The following is a 19053-nucleotide window of genomic DNA, read 5'->3' on the forward strand; positions in this document are numbered from 1 at the left end:
AAAAGCATGAGGCAGCTTGCAGTCCAAGAAAGAAAAAGCATACACAGATGAAATGCGGGAAGAGCTTTTCAAAGACCAAACTACTGGGACCTATGCCAAGGGCTGCTGGTGCAGATAAATCCGAGGAGTATGGCCAAGTTGGTATCAGTCTGCTAGTAAGGGCTAAATTTTCTTGGATGGGTGCATTCATTTTTAAGCACTTGGTGGTACAGTACTGAGGTAGATTGTGAAAGGCATAATACACATACACAAATGTACGTGTGTGAATATACAAATGCTCAATGTGCAGTACCATCCCAATGGCTCGCTCTGAAATAACAGCACAATCCTATGCATGACTACCCAGAAGTAAGGTATACTGTGTTTCATGGGGCACGCTCTCAGGAAAGTGTGCATCGGATTACAGCCTTAGGGCCCAATCCTATCCAATTGTCCAGTGCTGGTGCTGTTGTGCCAGGGGTGTGTGCACTGCATCCTATGGTGGAGGGGCAGTCACTGGGGTCTTCTCAAGGTATGGGAACATGTGTTCCCTTACCACGGGGCTGCATTGTGGCTACATTGGAGCTGGAAAGTTGGATAGGATTTGGCCCTTAATGGAGTTAGACTAGAGCAATGCTTCTCAACGTTTGTCCTCCGCCATGCCACTTCACATGCTCCACTTATTCAAAGTAGTACCACTGGATGAAAGGGGGGATGGCATCAACGCCAGTTTATTGTGGGACAGGAGGCCAGCTGTGATGTGACAAACGCCAGTAAGAGGCTCGAGGTGGACGGGGAGGGTTTCTTCAAGTGTCGGAAAGCATGCTTTGGAGCCTCCTCATGCTCTTTGTAGTACAGCGCTCCTGGTCTTGCTGCTGGGTGGCAGGTGTGCAGGGCTCCTGCGCGTACCACAAGACACCACCCCAGGTACCACTGGTGGTACCTCTGCCGCTGGTTGAGAAGCACTGGACTAGAGGAGGATCACCAGCTGCAGGCTCCTGAGTGCTGATGCTCGTTCAGGTTTGGGAGAGGAAGAGGATGGCAATAGAAACTCGCTTCCTTCCCTTTGGCTGCCTTGCACTGCACCACAGAAGGCCTGTCCCATCTCCTGGTTCAGCCTCAGGGAAAAGCCGCCCCCTGCTGTGGCAAAGCCTGATGCCGGCCCTTCCCTGGGCTCATGAAGTCATTGCTTACGCCTGCTCATCCCCGGTGGGACCGCCCCCTACATCGCACCCGCTTCCCTGCGAGGCCCTTTCCGCCATCTTTGTCCAGGGCACCCGCTTCCAACAGCTCTCGGCGTTATGACGTAGCCGCGCTCTTTCTGCGTGACCAAAGCCATCCTATGCCCTCATCCAACATGGCGCCCCTCGCGTCACGGGCTGGAGGCGGGATGGCGGCGCCTGCGCCTGCGCGATAGCTGCCGGTTGTCAGAGCGGGGCCTGGGTGCTCTCATTGTGTGCCCGCCGAGGAGAGGCTGAGGTGCTCTGCCTGCCTTGCTGGGATGGAGCCGGAGCCGCTGGAAGGAGACCGCGGCGACAGTACCACCACTGAGGCTGCGGGCTCCGCGGCGCCCACCACCGCGCTGACGGCCTCGCAGCGCCGGGCCGAGATTCGCCGGAGGAAGCTGCTGATGAACTCGGAGGAGAGGATCAACCGCATCATGGGCTTCCACCGGCCGAAGGCGGGTGAGGACGGGGCGTGACTGGGCTGGGCGCCCCTCCCCCCGCAAGCCTGTGAGGGGGGAGGGGCTGGCAGGGTCTGTCCGTTGGTCAGCAACAGGCCCCCTGTGTATGTGGTGGGGGAGGGGCGTGGGGAGGCGCCCCTCGCCCGGAGGGTCCCGTCAGCCTGCGTCCCCAGCCCTCTGAAGGGACGGTTGGAACTTCAAACTGCTCCTCCCCCCAGTGCTAAGTGTGCAGTGTCTTCAAGTCTGCTTTGGTGAGGGGTCGGGAGGCGAGGGGCTCTTGGTCAGGGGGACCACGTCTGTCGTCACCTCCAGAGAGGACCAGGCACCCAAAATGTAGGACAGCCAAGGAAGATGTTGGGCATGACCAAGCGAAAGCTCAAAACACCCATCTATTGATGTCATCTGGATCATTTACACCCCACATTACTTTTATTTATTTATTTATTCATACATACATATATGTATTCATATATGCATGTATATATGTATGAATATATATACATCTTCATACACATATACATACCTACTGACCACTTTTCTGATACTCAGAATGGTGTGCCGCAGAATGCATCACATTAAAGCAACGGTTTTCAGCCTCTTTCATCTCATGGCACACTGACAAGTCACAGAAATTGTCAAGGCACACCATCAGGTTTGACAACTGACAAGGTGCACCATGCTGTCAGTGGGGGGCTCACATCCCCATTGGCCCTACTAATAAATGACTTCCCCCCAAATTCCTGTGGCACACCTGTGAACCACTCGCAGCATACCTATGTGCCGTGGCGCACAGTGGTTGAAAATGGCTGTATTAAAGCAACAATATTAAGAATTTTTAAAAAACCATAACAGTTTAAAAGTTACAACAATAAAAGTGCAGATAATATTTATAGCAGCATAAAAAACAAACAACAACATTAAGAATTAAGGAGTACCTCCCTCCCCAAAGGCCAGCTGAAATAGATAGGTCTTCAAACCCCGCTGGAAATCATATACTGAAGACGCTGCTCTGAGATGTTCTGGCAGCTGGTTCCAGAGGTGTCTATAACAGAGAAGGATCTATACCTTATTAAGTTTTAAACTATATTACGTATAGTTTATTACATATAATTTATTAATTACAAGAAAGCTATGTACTGCCTGAAGGGGCTGCTCACAGGAGGACATTTAAGTTCTTTTCCAGGACACGAGGCTAAAAACAGGAGGACATGTCCTGGAAAAAGAGGATGTTTGGTCACCCTGCTGTTGGTTCACATCTTGCTCTTTCTGGCCCCAGCCACTGATGACGCTCCATGCAGCTGTTTGTGGTTCGCTTCAGTTGGTTCATTGGACTGGGAGCCTCACTGAGATTGTGGAGGCCTGTGCTTAGTCATTTGCTGAGGAGCTCAGCTTGCTGTGGTCCTTGTGCAAAGCTATGGGCTTTGGGTGCAACGGGGACTCTGCTTGAGCTTAGGTGGCTGCTGCTAAGAACAGGTTTTGGCTTTGCAACCTGTAAATTGCAAGCCATTTTGGAGTTAGTTCAGGGTCTGCATTCATCCCCCATCTCACCTGAGGACTATTTACTTCCCACCCCCTTTTTAAGAGAAAGCTTATGTTCATTTTGGCTCTATGAATTCTGGCTTCTAGCATTTCTCAAAATTGCAGGACTTGATGAGTAAATCAATTCAGTAAAAACTTTGTAACAGGGAATAAAATTATAATACCTACAACCTTTCTTCTAGAAGCTCAGAGTGATAGGAGGATAAAGTAGAAAGAAATATTTGCAACAATCCTGTGAGATAACTTTAAATGGAGAAATAATGACATCTCAAGGAAACCAAATCTGGATCTCAATAGAACAGGAGATTGAACTTGCATGTCTGCAGTCGAAGTGCAGTACTCTTACTTCTACACCACATCAGCTCACCTACCTGCTGAATGTTATCTATCATTTAGATATTCCAGTTGCTAACATAATTTATAATTATTTTAGTTGCCATTGCAACAACCATGTCATGTGAGTCGCCATGAGACTGAGAGATTATTTGTTCAAACCCACACAAAGAGGTAGAACTGGTTTCCTAATTTTATTCAGAGTCATAAATAAAATCATAGATTGTTTTATTATTCTATGCTGCTTCCGTTTTTATTTTGACACAGAGAATGAGACTTAAGGATCTAAATAAATTAGTAGAATAAAGTTTGTCCATTGGATTGTTTAGGCTTCTGGCAAAGAGGAATCCAAAAGACCCTCTAGAGCAGGGGTCTTCAGACTATGGCATGGTGACCACATCCAGCCCACAGCAACGCTTTTTTTTTTTTTTTGGTCAGAGCATTTGCTAATGTTTGACAGTTTTACTCATTATATATCATTTCTCAGTTTAAGTATGGCCTTTTTTTTTGTAATTGTCACATTTTTCTTTTGTTCTGAATTATATCATGCTGATAACAAAAACGATCCAAGAAAAACATATACATTCACTTAACGTGCATCCATTTGTTTATGAAACTGATGTTTTTCAACCTGTGAAAATGTGCAAAATATACTATGTGGCCCTTGTACCCCTGCTCCAGGACCACAACCACGATAAATCCATGACCAGATAACCATTATCAGAAATGTGATAGACTACTCCTTTACAGTATGAAATATTGTCTAAACTACAAATATTTGAAAGAACACTATGTTTTAGATTTAATTTACAATCTCAGATTAAAATGTGTACAGCCTTCAATAAGCAGCAAACACCATTGTTCAACCTTTCCCATCATATTATCGGAACAAGTCTTTCCACCACTGCAAAAGACCAATCTTAATTTAAAAGGAATATTCAAAATAACTTCAAGAAAAGTAAACCCTCATGGCATTTCCCCCTGCCCCTCTGTCATGCTGCTTATAATGTGTATAATGTGAGTCATGGAGGTAGTTCAGAATAGTCTTTCATTCTGTTCCACGGTTGGATACAACCGTGTGTCTTAATGAAAGGGTTCTCTGCTTGAGAAGAACTTCTTTCTCTCAAGATCTCTCTTTCATCTCTCTGTAAGGGACACACGGTTTTTTACTTTGCTAGACGTTTAGATGCTTGCTACTAGTTCTTCCCTTTGAAAACATCAATTGACTCATGATCAAAGGTTTTGAAAATATTATATGAGAGTAATAGATCTATGCAAACTCACAATCAGAAGATGACTTAGCCACAGATCTGCTACTAGTTACAGTTTATAATGGTGGTAAGAGTAAATCAACTATAATACCTTGCAGTTTCCAAAAAGCGCTGAAAATAAGTTTGAGGTGGTTTTGTATCCCAATTGCTTTTTGACTGGTATGCAAATATTTATTACATTCTGGAATAAATTTCTACCTAGTAGGGTACTCTTATTTCATAGGGGGGGAAAAGATACCTAGTTATACTTTAGGTTTTTAGTTCTGACAGCAATATCTAAAGGGCAGAGTTGCAGAACCATTAATTTTGGTTCAATTTTTTTTGCAAGAGATATTGCAAAAACATTTTGTAGCAAACTGTCCCATAGCACAGTGTTTCTCAACATGTGCTCTAGGCTCTCTAAGACTACTTCAGGAGCTGCATGAACACACCATAAGTGGCTGCCGTCTGCTCCATGCTGCACTATTCTGAGCTTGCACTGGGACTCCCCAAGGCACGTGTACTGGCGGGGCTCCTTGAGGCTCTGGTGAGAGGTGTAAAGGGGTTCCAAAACCTAAAAATTTGAGAGCTGCTACCATAGTGGAAGACTATGGTGACTGTATATTTGTGTTCCTTTTTTCCCATCTCTGAAAGCCAACAGAGAAAATGATGGTGGTGCCACTGGTGTAGTCTACTTTAACTTGGTCCATGACCGTGACTTACTCACAGGCCCTGACCTACTTTTTGCCCACCAGTGCTCTATCCTGTAGTGTCTGTAGTAGCTTTGCAGAATCCTTACATGGAAATGCATTCATAGTTGGAAATAATGTGCAACCCATGCCTAGATTGTCATGGATGGTCACGTACAATTATCTTTTCCAAGGCTGTAAATAAAGGTCCACTTAATATTGCAGCTGTTCCTGCATATGCCTTTGATATGGTGCAAGGAAGAAGGCTCTGCTAGATATTTGCTTTTTCAGTTCTCAGCTTGTCATTGCTGGGAAGGCAAACATCTTCCAATAGTTTATCCAAGATGACAACTGTTGATTTTACTCCATGATATCTATTTTTCTCGCTTCCCATCTCTGTTCCCGCTAATGTCTCTTATTCTAGCTGTAAACAGTTCCTCCTCCCAAGAGCACCATGATTTTTCAGTGAGAGTGAGAGCATGCAAGTTTAAAGTACACAAAAGTTCCCTGGGGCTAATGTGACAATATGTTTGGATTTTTATATCTCTGCTTAAGAAGCACTGTACAGTTAGGTTTCATTCATTTACTTTTCCCCTTGTAAAACATTTTGGCATAGCTTGTGCTCTGGTAATTTTGTTGAGTTTGTCACAATCCTTGATGGAACAAACAAGTATTGTTTGCTCTTTGTAAAAATTAAAGTTGGTATTTCAGATTTCCTCCTCAGACTTCTATGATGTGCAAAAACTGTTGCATATCTATGAGGTTGCAGACAACCTTTCAGTTTCATCTATATTTGGTTAGGGCCAGATAAGCTCATATTAACCAAATAACAAACTACCCACATTATATAGCCCAGAGACAAATATTTTTTATTTGTCTATTTTTATTTTTTATTTTGTGGATTAGAAATGTAAACAGTGAATTTGTTCAATAAAATAGCAAATAAGCATTTGTTGATTTGCTTTTATTTTCAGTAGGTCTAAATATCTGAAATCTCATAAAGGTTTATTTTGTTGTTAAGGGCACTTCTCTCTTTTTTTTTTTTTTGCCATACTGCAATACAAGGCAACAGATAGCTAAATCTTTAACTGCCAGTGGTCTGTTGAGTATGAATTACCGCTGACAATATTGCCTCCTTGGCTGTGCTCTGGATTGCCCAAAATAAAAACATCAATAAAGGCAACTAACCTTAAACTATGTGAAAAGAAAATTAGTGACAATACATTAGAAGCATGATCAAAACGCTTGAAATGCCCACTGAATTAGCAATCCTTGCCTTTCTTTTTACGTAATAGCAAGGAAGTGTTTTTATATCTTTCCATAGTGAGGTATAGCCTTGCACTCTGCGATAGAAAAGAAACTGCTGCTTACGGCCTTTTGGAATAGCATATGGTCCTTTGTCTATTTTTGCTTGGTATACTAAGACCATATCATTTTTGTTTTGACCCTTATTTTTCCTTCATGGCATATGTCTTGTAGACTAATTTATTTGGTGCGCATGACTCTCTTTGCTTTTTGTCTTCCCTTTAGATGATGACATCCTCTCAGAATCGAAAATTCAGCTGGAACAAGATAAACCAAGTCCCCTTCCCACTCCTGTGTCCAAGCGGGTTGTGCTTGGTGATTCAGTCTGCAATTTGGCAGGAACAGCTGACCATGCAAGTGGTATGGTGGAGCATAAAGGGGAGAAAAAGGACTTGTTTAGTAAAACTCCCGAGGCTGGTAGTGAAGGCACCAGTGAGCTCCGGCAGCGCTCAAGAGGGGACCTGATGGAGGTTCCACAACGAGCACCTCGACATGGGTTAGATCAATATTTATCCAGATTTGATGAAGCAATGAAGCTAAGAAACCAGCTGATGAGTGAGAAGCCAAGTCAGGAGAATGGAAATGCTGCAGAGGAATTTGATTCTTTCCGCATATTTAGATTAGTGGGCTGTGCTCTACTTGCCATTGGTGTTCGAGCTTTTGTGTGCAAATACTTGGTGAGTTAAGAAAGGCCTTATAGTATTTTTCTGCTTTTTGATTTAAGTTTTGTTTGCTGTACTAACAAGTCTTGTGGGATAGGACATGACAAATCCTTTGTTATAGATGGGGAAGCTGATACAGAGAAATGATGACTAAGGGCTCAGTCCTATCCAGTTTTCCAGTGCCGGTACAGCTGCGCCAATGGGGCGTGCACTGCACCCTTTGGTAGAGGGGCAGTCACAGAGGCCTCCTCAAGGTATGGGAACATTTGCTCCCTTACCTTGGGGCTGCATTGTGGCTGCACCAGTGCTGGAAAGTTGGATAGGATTGGGCCCTTAGTCATGAATTCACTGAGTGGCTCTGATCACAGGGTGATGCGGATTTTCATCCAAATGCACTGGTCTGTCTACTGTTTCACAATGGCTATCCTCAGGGAGTTATTTGTGAAGTATAAAACAACTTTAGGGAGTTTTACACAATATGAGTGCTGAGCAAGTAATGATAACTTGCAGGGCAGTTGTACTGGCCAAGTAGCAAGAGTGCCCATCATGGCAGGCAGTTGCAGAACCACAAGTAGAAAGAAGCTGACCTCAAAATGGTGATATAGTATTGAACTTTGCTGGATGATGATGATGATTTGGAATCACCATAATAGTTGTTTTTGTTGTTTTTTTGCCAAGTAATCAAGCTCCAATTATCGCTTCACTTGATCAATCAGAGGGCAGAGCCTTTCAACTCTGAACAGTTTGTTTCTCAGCTGAACTGTTGCTCAGCTCAGGCAGGCACCTCCTTAGTTGCTATAGTTACTTTCCAGGGACATTCCAGCTAAAGTTAACCTTTTATTCTCCTTCCTTCTGCTGCAGCCTGGTTCTGGTTCTGCTTGGCAAATGCTTGCAAAGCAGGTCTGTTTTTTGAAACACCAGGATGGGACCCTCCTTCCCAGGCTACAATTCAGTGCACCATTACTTAAGAATAACACCCATGGAAAGCAGTGGGTCTACTTCTGAGTAAAAAGAGTTGCAAATATCTCATCTTTCTGCTGTGAATTGAATTACACACTCTCAGTTATGTGTTATGGGTTGTATGTTGTATGTAGAGCTTCTGGCTTAACACACCAGACACCTTAAAGGTAGATTTGATTCATGGTTCTCCTCATGTCCACCTTAAAGGTAGATTTGATTCATGGATCTCCTGCAGTGGTTCCCAACCTTTTTCACTTGCATATCCCTTGGCAGCCCATTTCCATAAATTGTACCCTTCATGTTAGCAAAATGTTTGTAATTAATAATACAAGCCCTCATCTTCTCCATATGAAAGCCCAGACTTCATGTATTCATCACATATTTTCTCTTTTCATCTGTTTGAAGAACTGAAGACTCTGCCTTTGCACTGTTTTGCACCAGAAGTGTGCTGAGAAATTCTGGGTGATTGATCACTTTTCATATTATGTTTCAGCTTTTTTATTGTGATGGTTTTCAATCACTGGTTCACAGATGAATTGATGACCAAAAACTAGCTTTTGGTGGGGCTTTCACAGTCAACTATCTACCTCCCTTCCTACCTTGCAAGGCATTCTGGAGCACGGCCTGCTTCTGCCATTATTTCATTCTTTTTCAATTACCCCTAAAGGTCCTTTTGAGTGTCCCTGGGAGTCTGTGAATACCAGGTTGGGAACCACTGTTTTACGCGTATGTAGTTTACAGTGCACTTACTCTGATAGTGTTTACAAAAAGGTGGTGAAGACCAGAATTTAAAAAAGAATAAAAATGTATCTTATGATCTTTTACTATGTTTTTAATAGAGACTACAGTTCTTAGGTAACAATTAGTGGTAGGATATTTTTCACGATCTGGCCTCGGGTAAAATAAGACAAAACTATAGTCAGACACCCCCCCCTTAAGTTTAACCCCCGACTTATCCAAGGGTCATAGAAAATTCCATGACTGTTGGCTCAAGACCTGCCCTAGACTTATCTGTGGGGTTGACTTATGGACGGGTGTCTGCGGTGAGCTGTGGGAAGTGACAAAACGAAGGAAGCACATGGCTGGGAATGGCATCATGGGGTATTTAGTTATTTGATTTTTAGCCATTTAGTTATTTGATTTTTCTCTGTAAACTGCTTTGTGAACTTTTAGTTGAAAAGCGGTATATAAATACTGTTAATAATAATAATAATAATAATTAATAATGGGGTACTTTTTGGGGACGTGTGCAGTATTCTTCCTTAGATGGTACTAAGACTTCTAAAAATCATCCTTTGGCAGGCACCCTGACCTGTGTGGGCACAATAATACCTTTTATTTTATTGTGTCCTCAGGTGTTCAAAGTACTTTACATAAATTTATCTCAATAATTGTTACACTCACTGTGTGAGATGAACATTGTTTTCATTCTAGTATAGATCGGGGCTGAGGCAACAGTGATTTCCTTAAGGCTGCCAAGTTGCATTAAAAAAAATTAAAAACCCCCAAATCCATACCAGTACATAAGAGGCTACACAGTACCATGTTGTATATGTTGGTGACCTGTTTGGCAGTCTTCATAGTACATCATTATCATAAGCACAATCTGTTTGGACAGTAATGTTTTGAAACTTGCTTCTCCTCTACATTTTTTTCCTGTGCTCTGATTGCAATGCTTCACCATTGTGAAACCCTAAACTTGGAAGCATATGTCAATATGACTTTTGATTGCTGCATTCTAATTTATGCACATTTTTCTTTCCATTTTTTTTTCTACAGTCGATATTTGCTCCTTTTCTTACCTTACAGCTTGCATTCATGGGGTTGTCCAAGTATTTTCCAAAGGTAAGTACTGTATTATAACAAAAGAATTATTAGAATATCTAACTTTTAGAAAAAAAAAATGGCAGCAAATAATTCTTTTCTAGAATATCCTTAGAACATACAAAATAATAGATTTTGTATTTTTTCAATAATATTGGAAAATAATATTGCAATGTTTTGTATACTAATCTATAATTTTGTGTCTGTGTGTGCATAAAAATAAAAAGGGTTCAACTATATGTACATGTAGTTAAGTACATGTTATGCAAATGACTGTTCTTTCTGTTAAATAATATGTGGTGTGGGAGTGCAGTTCAGCTCTGGGCAGTGGTCCAGGAGAGTGGGCTTTTAACTTTTTGCTCTTGCTCTGATACTGATCTTGTCACCACCACCTGACAGCTATTTGACTACAGGAAACAGTTCTCACTGCTGCCATTAGCAGCTTTTCCCTATTCAATATGAGCTTTGCAGAGTGAGTGATCTGGTTGGGATCATGGTGAAGGTAAAGAGTTAAAATTCCCCCTCTTTGGTCCTAATTGGGCACCCCCACACTTTCTAACAAGAGAAAGAAGAAACACTCAGCTTCATGGCATGTAGTTTTAAGTAATATCTAATTTGATCCCTTGTGGGTTTATAATTTAAATATTTGTAAATTGTCCACAGAGTCAGTGTACTGGTGTTTAGTCTTTGTTGAGCTACATAGAAGGAAGTCCTATTGACATCAGAGGACCTTACTTCTGCGTACATATGTGTAGGTTCTATTGTAAGGAAAGATAACCTATCAGTCTTGCCTTGACCCAGTCATCAGCCTTTTAAATTCCTCTCCGGTAGTTACTGAAGGCTTTCTCTGGTCTAGGGGTTCAGTTGACTCATCTGATAAGGATTTAGCCATAGAAGAAATTGAATCTTTATCAGACAAAAGAAGGGTACCATCCCTGGTTGATGGAAATATTGTACAAGCCTCAGTCTCCTGTAGAGAGTCTATTGACATGGTGTTCATATAAAGGGGAAATAAGTTGATAGGACAGAGTTTTTGACGTTCACTACTTATATAAACAGAAGATGTGTTATGTGGCTTACTGTTCTCTTGCAGTATATTCCTATGTATGTCTATGCAGATGGAAGTCCCACTGAAGTCATTGGGACTTCACCCCCAAGGAATTGTGTGGAGAACTACAGCCTTGAAGGCTTTGGAGAATCACATGACTTTTATCTATTGATCTTTCATTGCACTGATATGTTAATATAAGTGACACTATTGGGCAAGTTAAGTTAAGTAGATCTTGCTTCTGTGCAAATGTGTATAGGATTACACCCCTGATTTGTAAATTAAAATGAAACTCTTATCATAAAGTTATCAGTTTCTTCCATCTTCACTAGTGCAAGTTATTCTTCATGAGTTCTGCTATGTAGAGAGCTTTGTAAGAATTGTTTTCAGATGAAAAGTGTTTGCTGTGTTTTGCCCAGCACTTCAAATGTAACACCATGACTTTTCGTGATCAGTTAGCAGATTGATCATATTATACTTCTTGTCACAGCCTAGTGATATTTTCTCCTAGACTACGTTCTGCTGCTGTCTTGTTGTAATAACTTTTGCTGTCCTGTTGGGTTGTGTGAAACATAGGAAATTTTCCAAGTGAGTTGATGAATTATGAAAGTAATTTTGTGCATGTTCTTTCCTATACAGAGTGAAAAGAAGACAAAGACTACAGTATTAACTGCTGCTCTTTTACTTTCTGGAATTCCTGCAGAAGTGATTAGTCGTTCCATGGACACTTATAGCAAAATGGGGGATGTCTTTACAGACCTTTGTGTCTATTTCTTTACTTTCATCTTCTGTCATGAACTGCTTGTATGTTTTGGTTCTGAAGTGCCATGATAGCTGTGGACCTCAGTGTAATACTCCAGCAGAACTGCATTGGTCTTTATTCCATAAACATCTCTGGGTATACAAACAGGATTAAACCTTTATTCAATTTCTACTTATTTCAGTGTAGCTTAAACACTCTTCCGAAAGGAAGGGCAAGGACCTGACCTGAAATAATACAGTGCAAGTATACATTAATATATACAAAAGATATATTAATACTTGTATTCTAAGGGCAGGACATTTCTCTAAAATGGAAATGTTTTTTCTCTGTTACAGAAATCATCTTAAATTTTAATCTTTCTTTCTAGCTCTGCAGTGTGAGAACACAGCACAGCTGATGCCTTGTGCTTAGCAGAACTACTTTGTATTTGTGATTGGAATTCCCTAGTGACTTACTCTGTATTTCCTTGACTTCCTTAAATCTCAGAATCCATACATTTTTGCAGTGTGAATATTCTGACAAAAATGTTGTCATCCTTCAAGATTATGGTTTCTGCAACAGAACTGAGCTGTGACATAGCATCTTATTCCATTGCCTAAGGAAAGTGGTGTTCTGTTTGTGTTCTTTGAGTTGTGAAGGGTGGATTGGAAATGTCACTGTTGCAGCTAAAGGACTGAGCAATGAAATCCAGCCTGATTTCTGTTTTTTTCTCTCTAAGATTTCAATAGCTCTTCATCTGAAGTGGGATCTTAGTTCCTGGTATGTTTACATTATCTAACACTGTATGCTGATTCAAATTAAAAATGCTGGTTAAAAAGCAGCTCTACTAAGTTGCTAAACTTTTGTACCTAAAAAAAGTCACCAGTTTTTTCCATCCCTCTCATTTATCAAGTGCGTTTTCATTTATTTCTTGTAGTGTAAAGCAAGCAGGCCCTTTTGTCATATTTTCATTCCCAAGAATACGTTGCATGTAGAGTTCAGCTACTTTTCCCTGGACATTTCTCAGTAAGAGGGGAATGCTAAGACTTGTGAGGGTACACACTGGTCTTTAGCTCTCATTTTAGTCAACTGATGAGTGCTGCATGTTGGAAAGTGGGTGGCAGAGAATATGTTTCATTCACACATAAATGCAAGCTTTAAATGATAAATAGGATATTCTTCCAGTGGTTCCCAAACTGGTGGATCGCAACCGCCCAGCCTGGGAAGCACTTGTCCCTGGCCCTGTAAGAGGCAGGAAGGGGGAAAGGCAGCGACATGATTCCCCAGGATCGCACCACTGCCAGAGACAGAGGGTGGGGGGTTTCGATTATGAAACCGGAAGTGATGTCTGATTACTATTTTTAACTTTTCTAAGGCTTGGGAAGCCCTGCACAGGTGTCCGCAGGGCTCCCTGTACTCCCAGGAAGCTGTCACAGGTGGAGATAAGTGGAAAAAACCCCCTGTCCCTGGCAGTAGTGTGATCCTGGCAATCATTTTGCTGTCTTCTCCCCACCCTCACAAAAACTTCATGTTTCCCAAACGTCCAAGGAGAAGTTTGGGAACTATTGTTGTAACCCATCTCAGAAAAAAATTTACTTGAAGTAATTTCTACTGAATTCTCAGGAGCCGTTCCAACTAAATGTTTAGGATTGGTTTATGAGTGAAGGCTTCTGGTCTCTTGGTCAATACAGTAGTCAAGCCTCTGCTGAGCTTTAATTGAGAGTTCATGTTACCTTTTTTAATAGCGCAAATTGTCTCCAATGCTCTTTTTCCCCTGCCTAGTTTCTTCATTAAAAAGCTATTACTGTACATCATAAAAAGTTGACCAATTGAAGAACATTGTACAGTGTAGCAAAACTGATGTGAACAGGACATAGAACCAAGATGGAGGGATTGTGTACAAAGACTAAAAAACAGCTGCATAGATTGATAGTGTTCCCAGTGCCATTTGGAAACATATCTTTGTCAAAGGAAAAACTGCCTCTGTAAAAATAAAATATACAAATCACCATATACTGTACTGAAAAACACCCACTACAGTAAACAACATTTAAATACATGTTGTATGAAACCATGATATATTACAAAAAAACACATGCAGCCTTGTAAATTCAACATATTTTAAACTAAATATAAAATGTAACCATACCATTTTGGAAAAAAAAAAATCCCATTTTTAATTTTAAAATGTTTCCCAGTCTTTTCTGGTTTAGTTTGGCATTGTGTTGTGACAACCTAAATCCCTCATTCAGAGTGTCCCTAAACTCCAGTTCAGAATCTGTGGCCCACTCGCAAGTCTTTGATGTAGTGTTAACAGAAACACCAGCCTTGTGTAACAACGGCACATGTGAAAACTCATTTGACAGAATGAGCAGGCAGCTATGGAATGTTTCTCATTATTCTGGCAAATGAGCAGATTTTCCCTTGACACTGAAGGCTGAATCCAATGTCCTGAGGGTCTAGCTAAACAATTCGGAATTCTGAGTGCTATCTAGTTTTATTCCTTGGCAATTTCTGCTGCATCTTTTCTTACCTAATTATTGTTGAAGCTGTTTTACTGCTTCGGTGAATATGATTTCTTCGTTTAGAAGTTATAGTTACAGTTCTGGTATTTTTCTTGGGAAGCAATATTTGGTATATTTCTTAAAAGCGGATAAAGACTTTTCTTTCCCACTAGATTTTTTAACTTGCTAGTTACAGTACTTTTAATCTTGCACTGATTGAACCCAGCTTCACTGTTATTTGTATTGGTTGCATTAAGGAAAGTGTCTTGGGGCAGGATGCATGGAAGGGACACAGGGTGAGAAGTGCAACTGGAATTTAACTTAGTTTTACCACAGCAGTTCTCACTAATGAAAACATGATTAAGTTCAGTTTAAAGAAGCTTCACTCCTCAACCGTGAGAACTGCTGTGGCAAAAACTGCAAGCAAAGTATTTTTTGTTTTGAGGTTTATTTACTGTGCGCACACTTCCTTCCTTTTAGCATCTGGCTTTTTTGTTGTTAAATCTGTTGTGTTCAGTACATTTTGCACTACAATAAAAACTCAGTCTTCTCAAACATAATGCAAGGTCTAACATATATCTCTATTTTGCAACCTTGTATTTGAAAGTAAGGGATGAATTGGAAAAGATTCAGCTTTGCAAGTGAAAGCTGAAATTTTGCTAGCATTCAAGATTTTGTGTAGTAATTGATGATTGCAAAAATGTGATCTTCACCATAGAAACCTTTAAATATGCCCTTGAAATGCAAGTTCAGGCTAAGAGTTTCAGCTTTTTAGAGTTAAACCATTTTGAAGTTAAGCTATTATGATTAACCAGAAAAATGATGACTCACCAACTGGTCCATCTGAATTCCTGTAATTCAGATTTGCTAAAATAGAGTTTTAGATAGTGATAAAACACTATGACTCTCAGCTGTAATTTTTTAAAATTTTAAAGCCATATTTGTAGCATTTAAAAGAAAGATGATCAAACTTTCACATGTAGCCCTGTTCTCTGCTGTGTAAAGGTGTATAGATTGGGTAACAGGTCAGTGGTCAAAAGGTGTTCTCTGTGTGTTTCCTTTTGCAAAAACTGGAGCTCCTCTATCCAATTAACCTTATCTGGTTATGTATGCCCTCCAATGTAATGATTTCTGTACTGGTTCCAATAAATTTATTAAAGTAATGTTTGTTACCATTATTTTTATTATACAGTGCTGCTTGGATCTCAATGAAGATTTTACTAATTGTCAAGTCTGAGTAAATGTACAGTTTTGCCAAGATATAGGGCTGGGAATTGGTATCTTCTGAGTCTGATTACTATAGTAGAATTAGAGGTGATAAACTCATCCTTTGAATTTGAACCTAGTGAGTACTTCCCCCCCCCATTTCATCACTTGCTTTGTCAGTAACATGTAACAAAATAATAGTATGTATAGTATTTTGGGCTTTTGAAATTTAAAAAGTAGACATGATCCTAGGAAGCCCATATTCAGATCTGTACTCTGCCAAAAATCTGGCACTGTGGCAAATCACATATTTTAATCCCATCTTTCATTTAATGAGAACTCAGTGTGGTTTTCATAACAAAACATATACACAAATTAAAAGGCAGCCCCCCTTAAAAAAAAAGAAAAGGGGGGGAAAAGCAACAAACTTCAGCCTGAAAATAAACAAATCAAAGGCCTGACAAAATAGCCATGTATTTAATGGATAAGCTGGAAGGTAGGAAAATTGGTAGTCAGGGTGATCTCCCAGGACAAGTAGTTCTAGCACACGGTAGCCCTTGCCCCCAAACTATAGCCCCTATGTAAAAGTCTGCACTGCTAAAGCATAGCAACACACAATGGTAAAAGCTGCTTGGTTTTAATAAAGAATCATTTTTGCGAGTCTGACTGATTCATGTACAGCACACATGGCCTTCTGGATTTTAGCCAGAGATCACTATGATACGGGAATAAAGAAGGCACTTGAGACACATGACAATGAGTAAAATATATTTGGCAATTTATGCAGGGAATTAGTTTTAGAATCACAGTCTCTTTTAATTTTGTTTTGGAATAAAGTTAGATTAGAAGAGAATGTTAGATAAAACTTCCTATGGTTTTAATGCCACTGCTCAGAGCAGTGTTTCTCAAGCTGTGAGTCGGGACCCACTAGGTGAATCGCAAGTCAATTTCAGTGGGTCCTCATTCATTTCAATATATTTTTAAAATATATTAGACTGGATGCTACCATGGTATGTGACTGCATTTGGGGAAGTGTTACAGATCTGTACTTTTAGCAAGCTGCTATGTATATTATTTTAACAATGATAGTCAATGGGACTTACTCCTGGGTAAGTGTGGGTAGGATTGCAGCCTAGGATAAAAATTTGCCTGCTTGATGATACAACTTCTGGTCAGGACATCACTTCCTGTGGGTCCTGATAGATTCTCATTCTAAAAAGTGGGTCCCGGTGCTAAATGTGTGAGAACCACTGGCTCAGAGATTGTTACTAATAAGATTTTGTAAAAATAAAATTAGGTTAAAGAATGTAGGGGGGAAGAAACATGATACTCAAAAGTTTTTTGGTTTTTTTTAAGATTCATATGTTGTGAATGATCAATAGGCCCCAGACTTCTACCATCTAGTGTTACCTGTTGACCACTGGCTTTTAATTGAATTATTGATAATAGAAGTATAGATACTTTAAGACTTATTAGTGGGTATTCCAGAATGTAATATATAAGTAGATAATTCAGGGTTTTTCTATTGTCTGAGTCACAGTACACCTATTCATATAAGTCATTGATGAATAAAGAGTTAAAGCAGAGAGATATTAGAGTCTTTCTTGGCGTACAAGCTCACTGAAAGCAAGCATGAGGTTATGCACCAAAAAGCATGTGCAGATGGAAGTTGCAATTTTACTGACTACAGTAGGAAGAGATGGATGTTGGTGGGACTTGGGTAGCTAGATTTCTGTGAGGTTACGCAAACATGCAAGCCATGGGCTTCACTGGAAGATGAGTTTATCATATTTCTGTCTTCTTTACTTATGCAGTGGATATGTTCTCATTGTATCGTTAGGTCAGTCCAGGCCCAGGGTGACCAGATGTCTTTTTCCAGGACGTGTCTTTTTTTATACCCTTGCGTCCTGGAAAAGAATTTAAATGTTCTTTTCCCTTCCCTGTGAGTGGACCCCTGAAGGCAGCGTATAGCCTTCTTGTAATTAATAAATAATATGTAATAAATTATATATAATATAGTTTAAATTTAATAAATAATATAGTGTTTAAATTAACCCCATGAAATCAATCTATGGGTGTGTTTAGCTTTTATTTTGTCATGTTCTACATTTTTCTTGGATGTCCTACATTTTGGGGTGCCTTGTCCTCTTGCAATGATGACAGCTGTTCACCCTGCCCAAGCCGGAAAGATTTTGCTCCCCCCCCAGCTCTTGGGCTTCAATCCTGACAGCACTTATTAGGGAGTGAGCCTTATTTAGCTCAACAGGGCTAATCACTGGGTAAGCTTATATAATATTGCATTCTAGATATACTGTAGAGAAATCCAAAGCCTAGTCAAGTAATGCCAATACTGTATTGCAGTGGTTCTCAAACTTTTTAGCACCAGGACCCACCTTTTAGAATGACAATCTGTCACTGGAAGTGATGTCATTACCCTGACAGTGATGCAATGGCCATAAGTGACATCATCAAGCAGGAAAATCAACAATCCTAGACTGCAATCCTATCCACAGTTTCCCAGGAGTAAGCCCCATTGACTATCATTGTTAAGGGCTGCAATTCTAACCTCACTTTCCTGGGAGTAAGTCCCACTGAACACAATAAGGCTTACTTCTGAGTAGACCTGGTTAGGCTTGTGCCCAAAGCATTTAATTAGTAGCCTGTTAAAAGTACAGATCTGTAATATTTGTCCAAAGGCAGTCACGTACCATGGTGGCACCAAGTCTGGTATATGAAAAATGAAATGAATGGGGACCCACCTGAAATTGGCTCACGACCCACAGTTTGAGAAACACTGCATTGGGACTCATTTAATGCAGCAAAGATGTCAATGGAACAAAACATCAAGGGCAAATGCAAGTGGGTCTTCTCAGGCCAGTGTTGTGTAGGAGTGAGTTCTGCAAGCACTCGCCACGTCTTAACTTCTAGACACATCTAGACACACACCACCCCTGACCCTGAAAACCAGCTCGGCTCCCTCGCTCTTTGTTCGTCCCCTTCGCTGCCCAGCCGCTACAGTTCGGTCCTCCGGCCACAAGGGGCCGCTGTGCGCGCGCCCGAGACGAAGGCGCAGCCTCTCTAGGCGCCAGCTGCGTGCCCGGGCTCGCTTCCGCTTTGCCTACTCCCTGGGACGGCGGCCGACGCTTAGCCCTCCGGAGCTCGAGCCAGGGCAGAAGGCCGCCGTTCTCTTCCGTGTGGCGCGGCGCCATGGGGCGGGAGTCCAGGTGAGTGGGAGCCGCCTCGGCGTCAGTGCCGGCCTCCTGAGGCCTTTCGGGGGGAGCCAGGCGGCCGCCGCGTCACAGGCCTCCCCCCGGCACTGGGGCTATTG

The 19053-nt window shown here is 41.2% G+C and overlaps 2 protein-coding genes across 3 annotated transcripts in view; both read left to right on the top strand.

The window, feature by feature from the left end:
- Nucleotides 1-1457: 1457 nt before the first annotated feature.
- Nucleotides 1458-15658, top strand: CAMLG (calcium modulating ligand). Its single transcript, XM_066615897.1, has 4 exons — nucleotides 1458-1664; nucleotides 7005-7456; nucleotides 10181-10246; nucleotides 11913-15658. Exons 1-4 carry the CDS (start codon nucleotides 1481-1483, stop codon nucleotides 12102-12104), a joined length of 894 nt encoding a protein of 297 aa, XP_066471994.1. The 5' UTR covers nucleotides 1458-1480; the 3' UTR covers nucleotides 12105-15658.
- Nucleotides 15659-18843: 3185 nt separating this feature from the next.
- DDX46 (DEAD-box helicase 46) overlaps nucleotides 18844-19053 on the top strand; it is a 37812-nt gene continuing 37602 nt past the window's right edge. For both annotated transcript variants that reach the window (XM_066614840.1, XM_066614841.1), the window contains exon 1: nucleotides 18844-18949. In XM_066614840.1, the coding sequence (XP_066470937.1) occupies nucleotides 18933-18949 (17 nt within the window). In that variant the 5' untranslated portion in view covers nucleotides 18844-18932. The remainder of the gene's footprint in view (nucleotides 18950-19053) is intronic.

The sequence above is a fragment of the Tiliqua scincoides genome, chromosome 2 (assembly GCF_035046505.1).
Source record: "Tiliqua scincoides isolate rTilSci1 chromosome 2, rTilSci1.hap2, whole genome shotgun sequence".
Classification (NCBI taxonomy): domain Eukaryota; kingdom Metazoa; phylum Chordata; class Lepidosauria; order Squamata; family Scincidae; genus Tiliqua; species Tiliqua scincoides.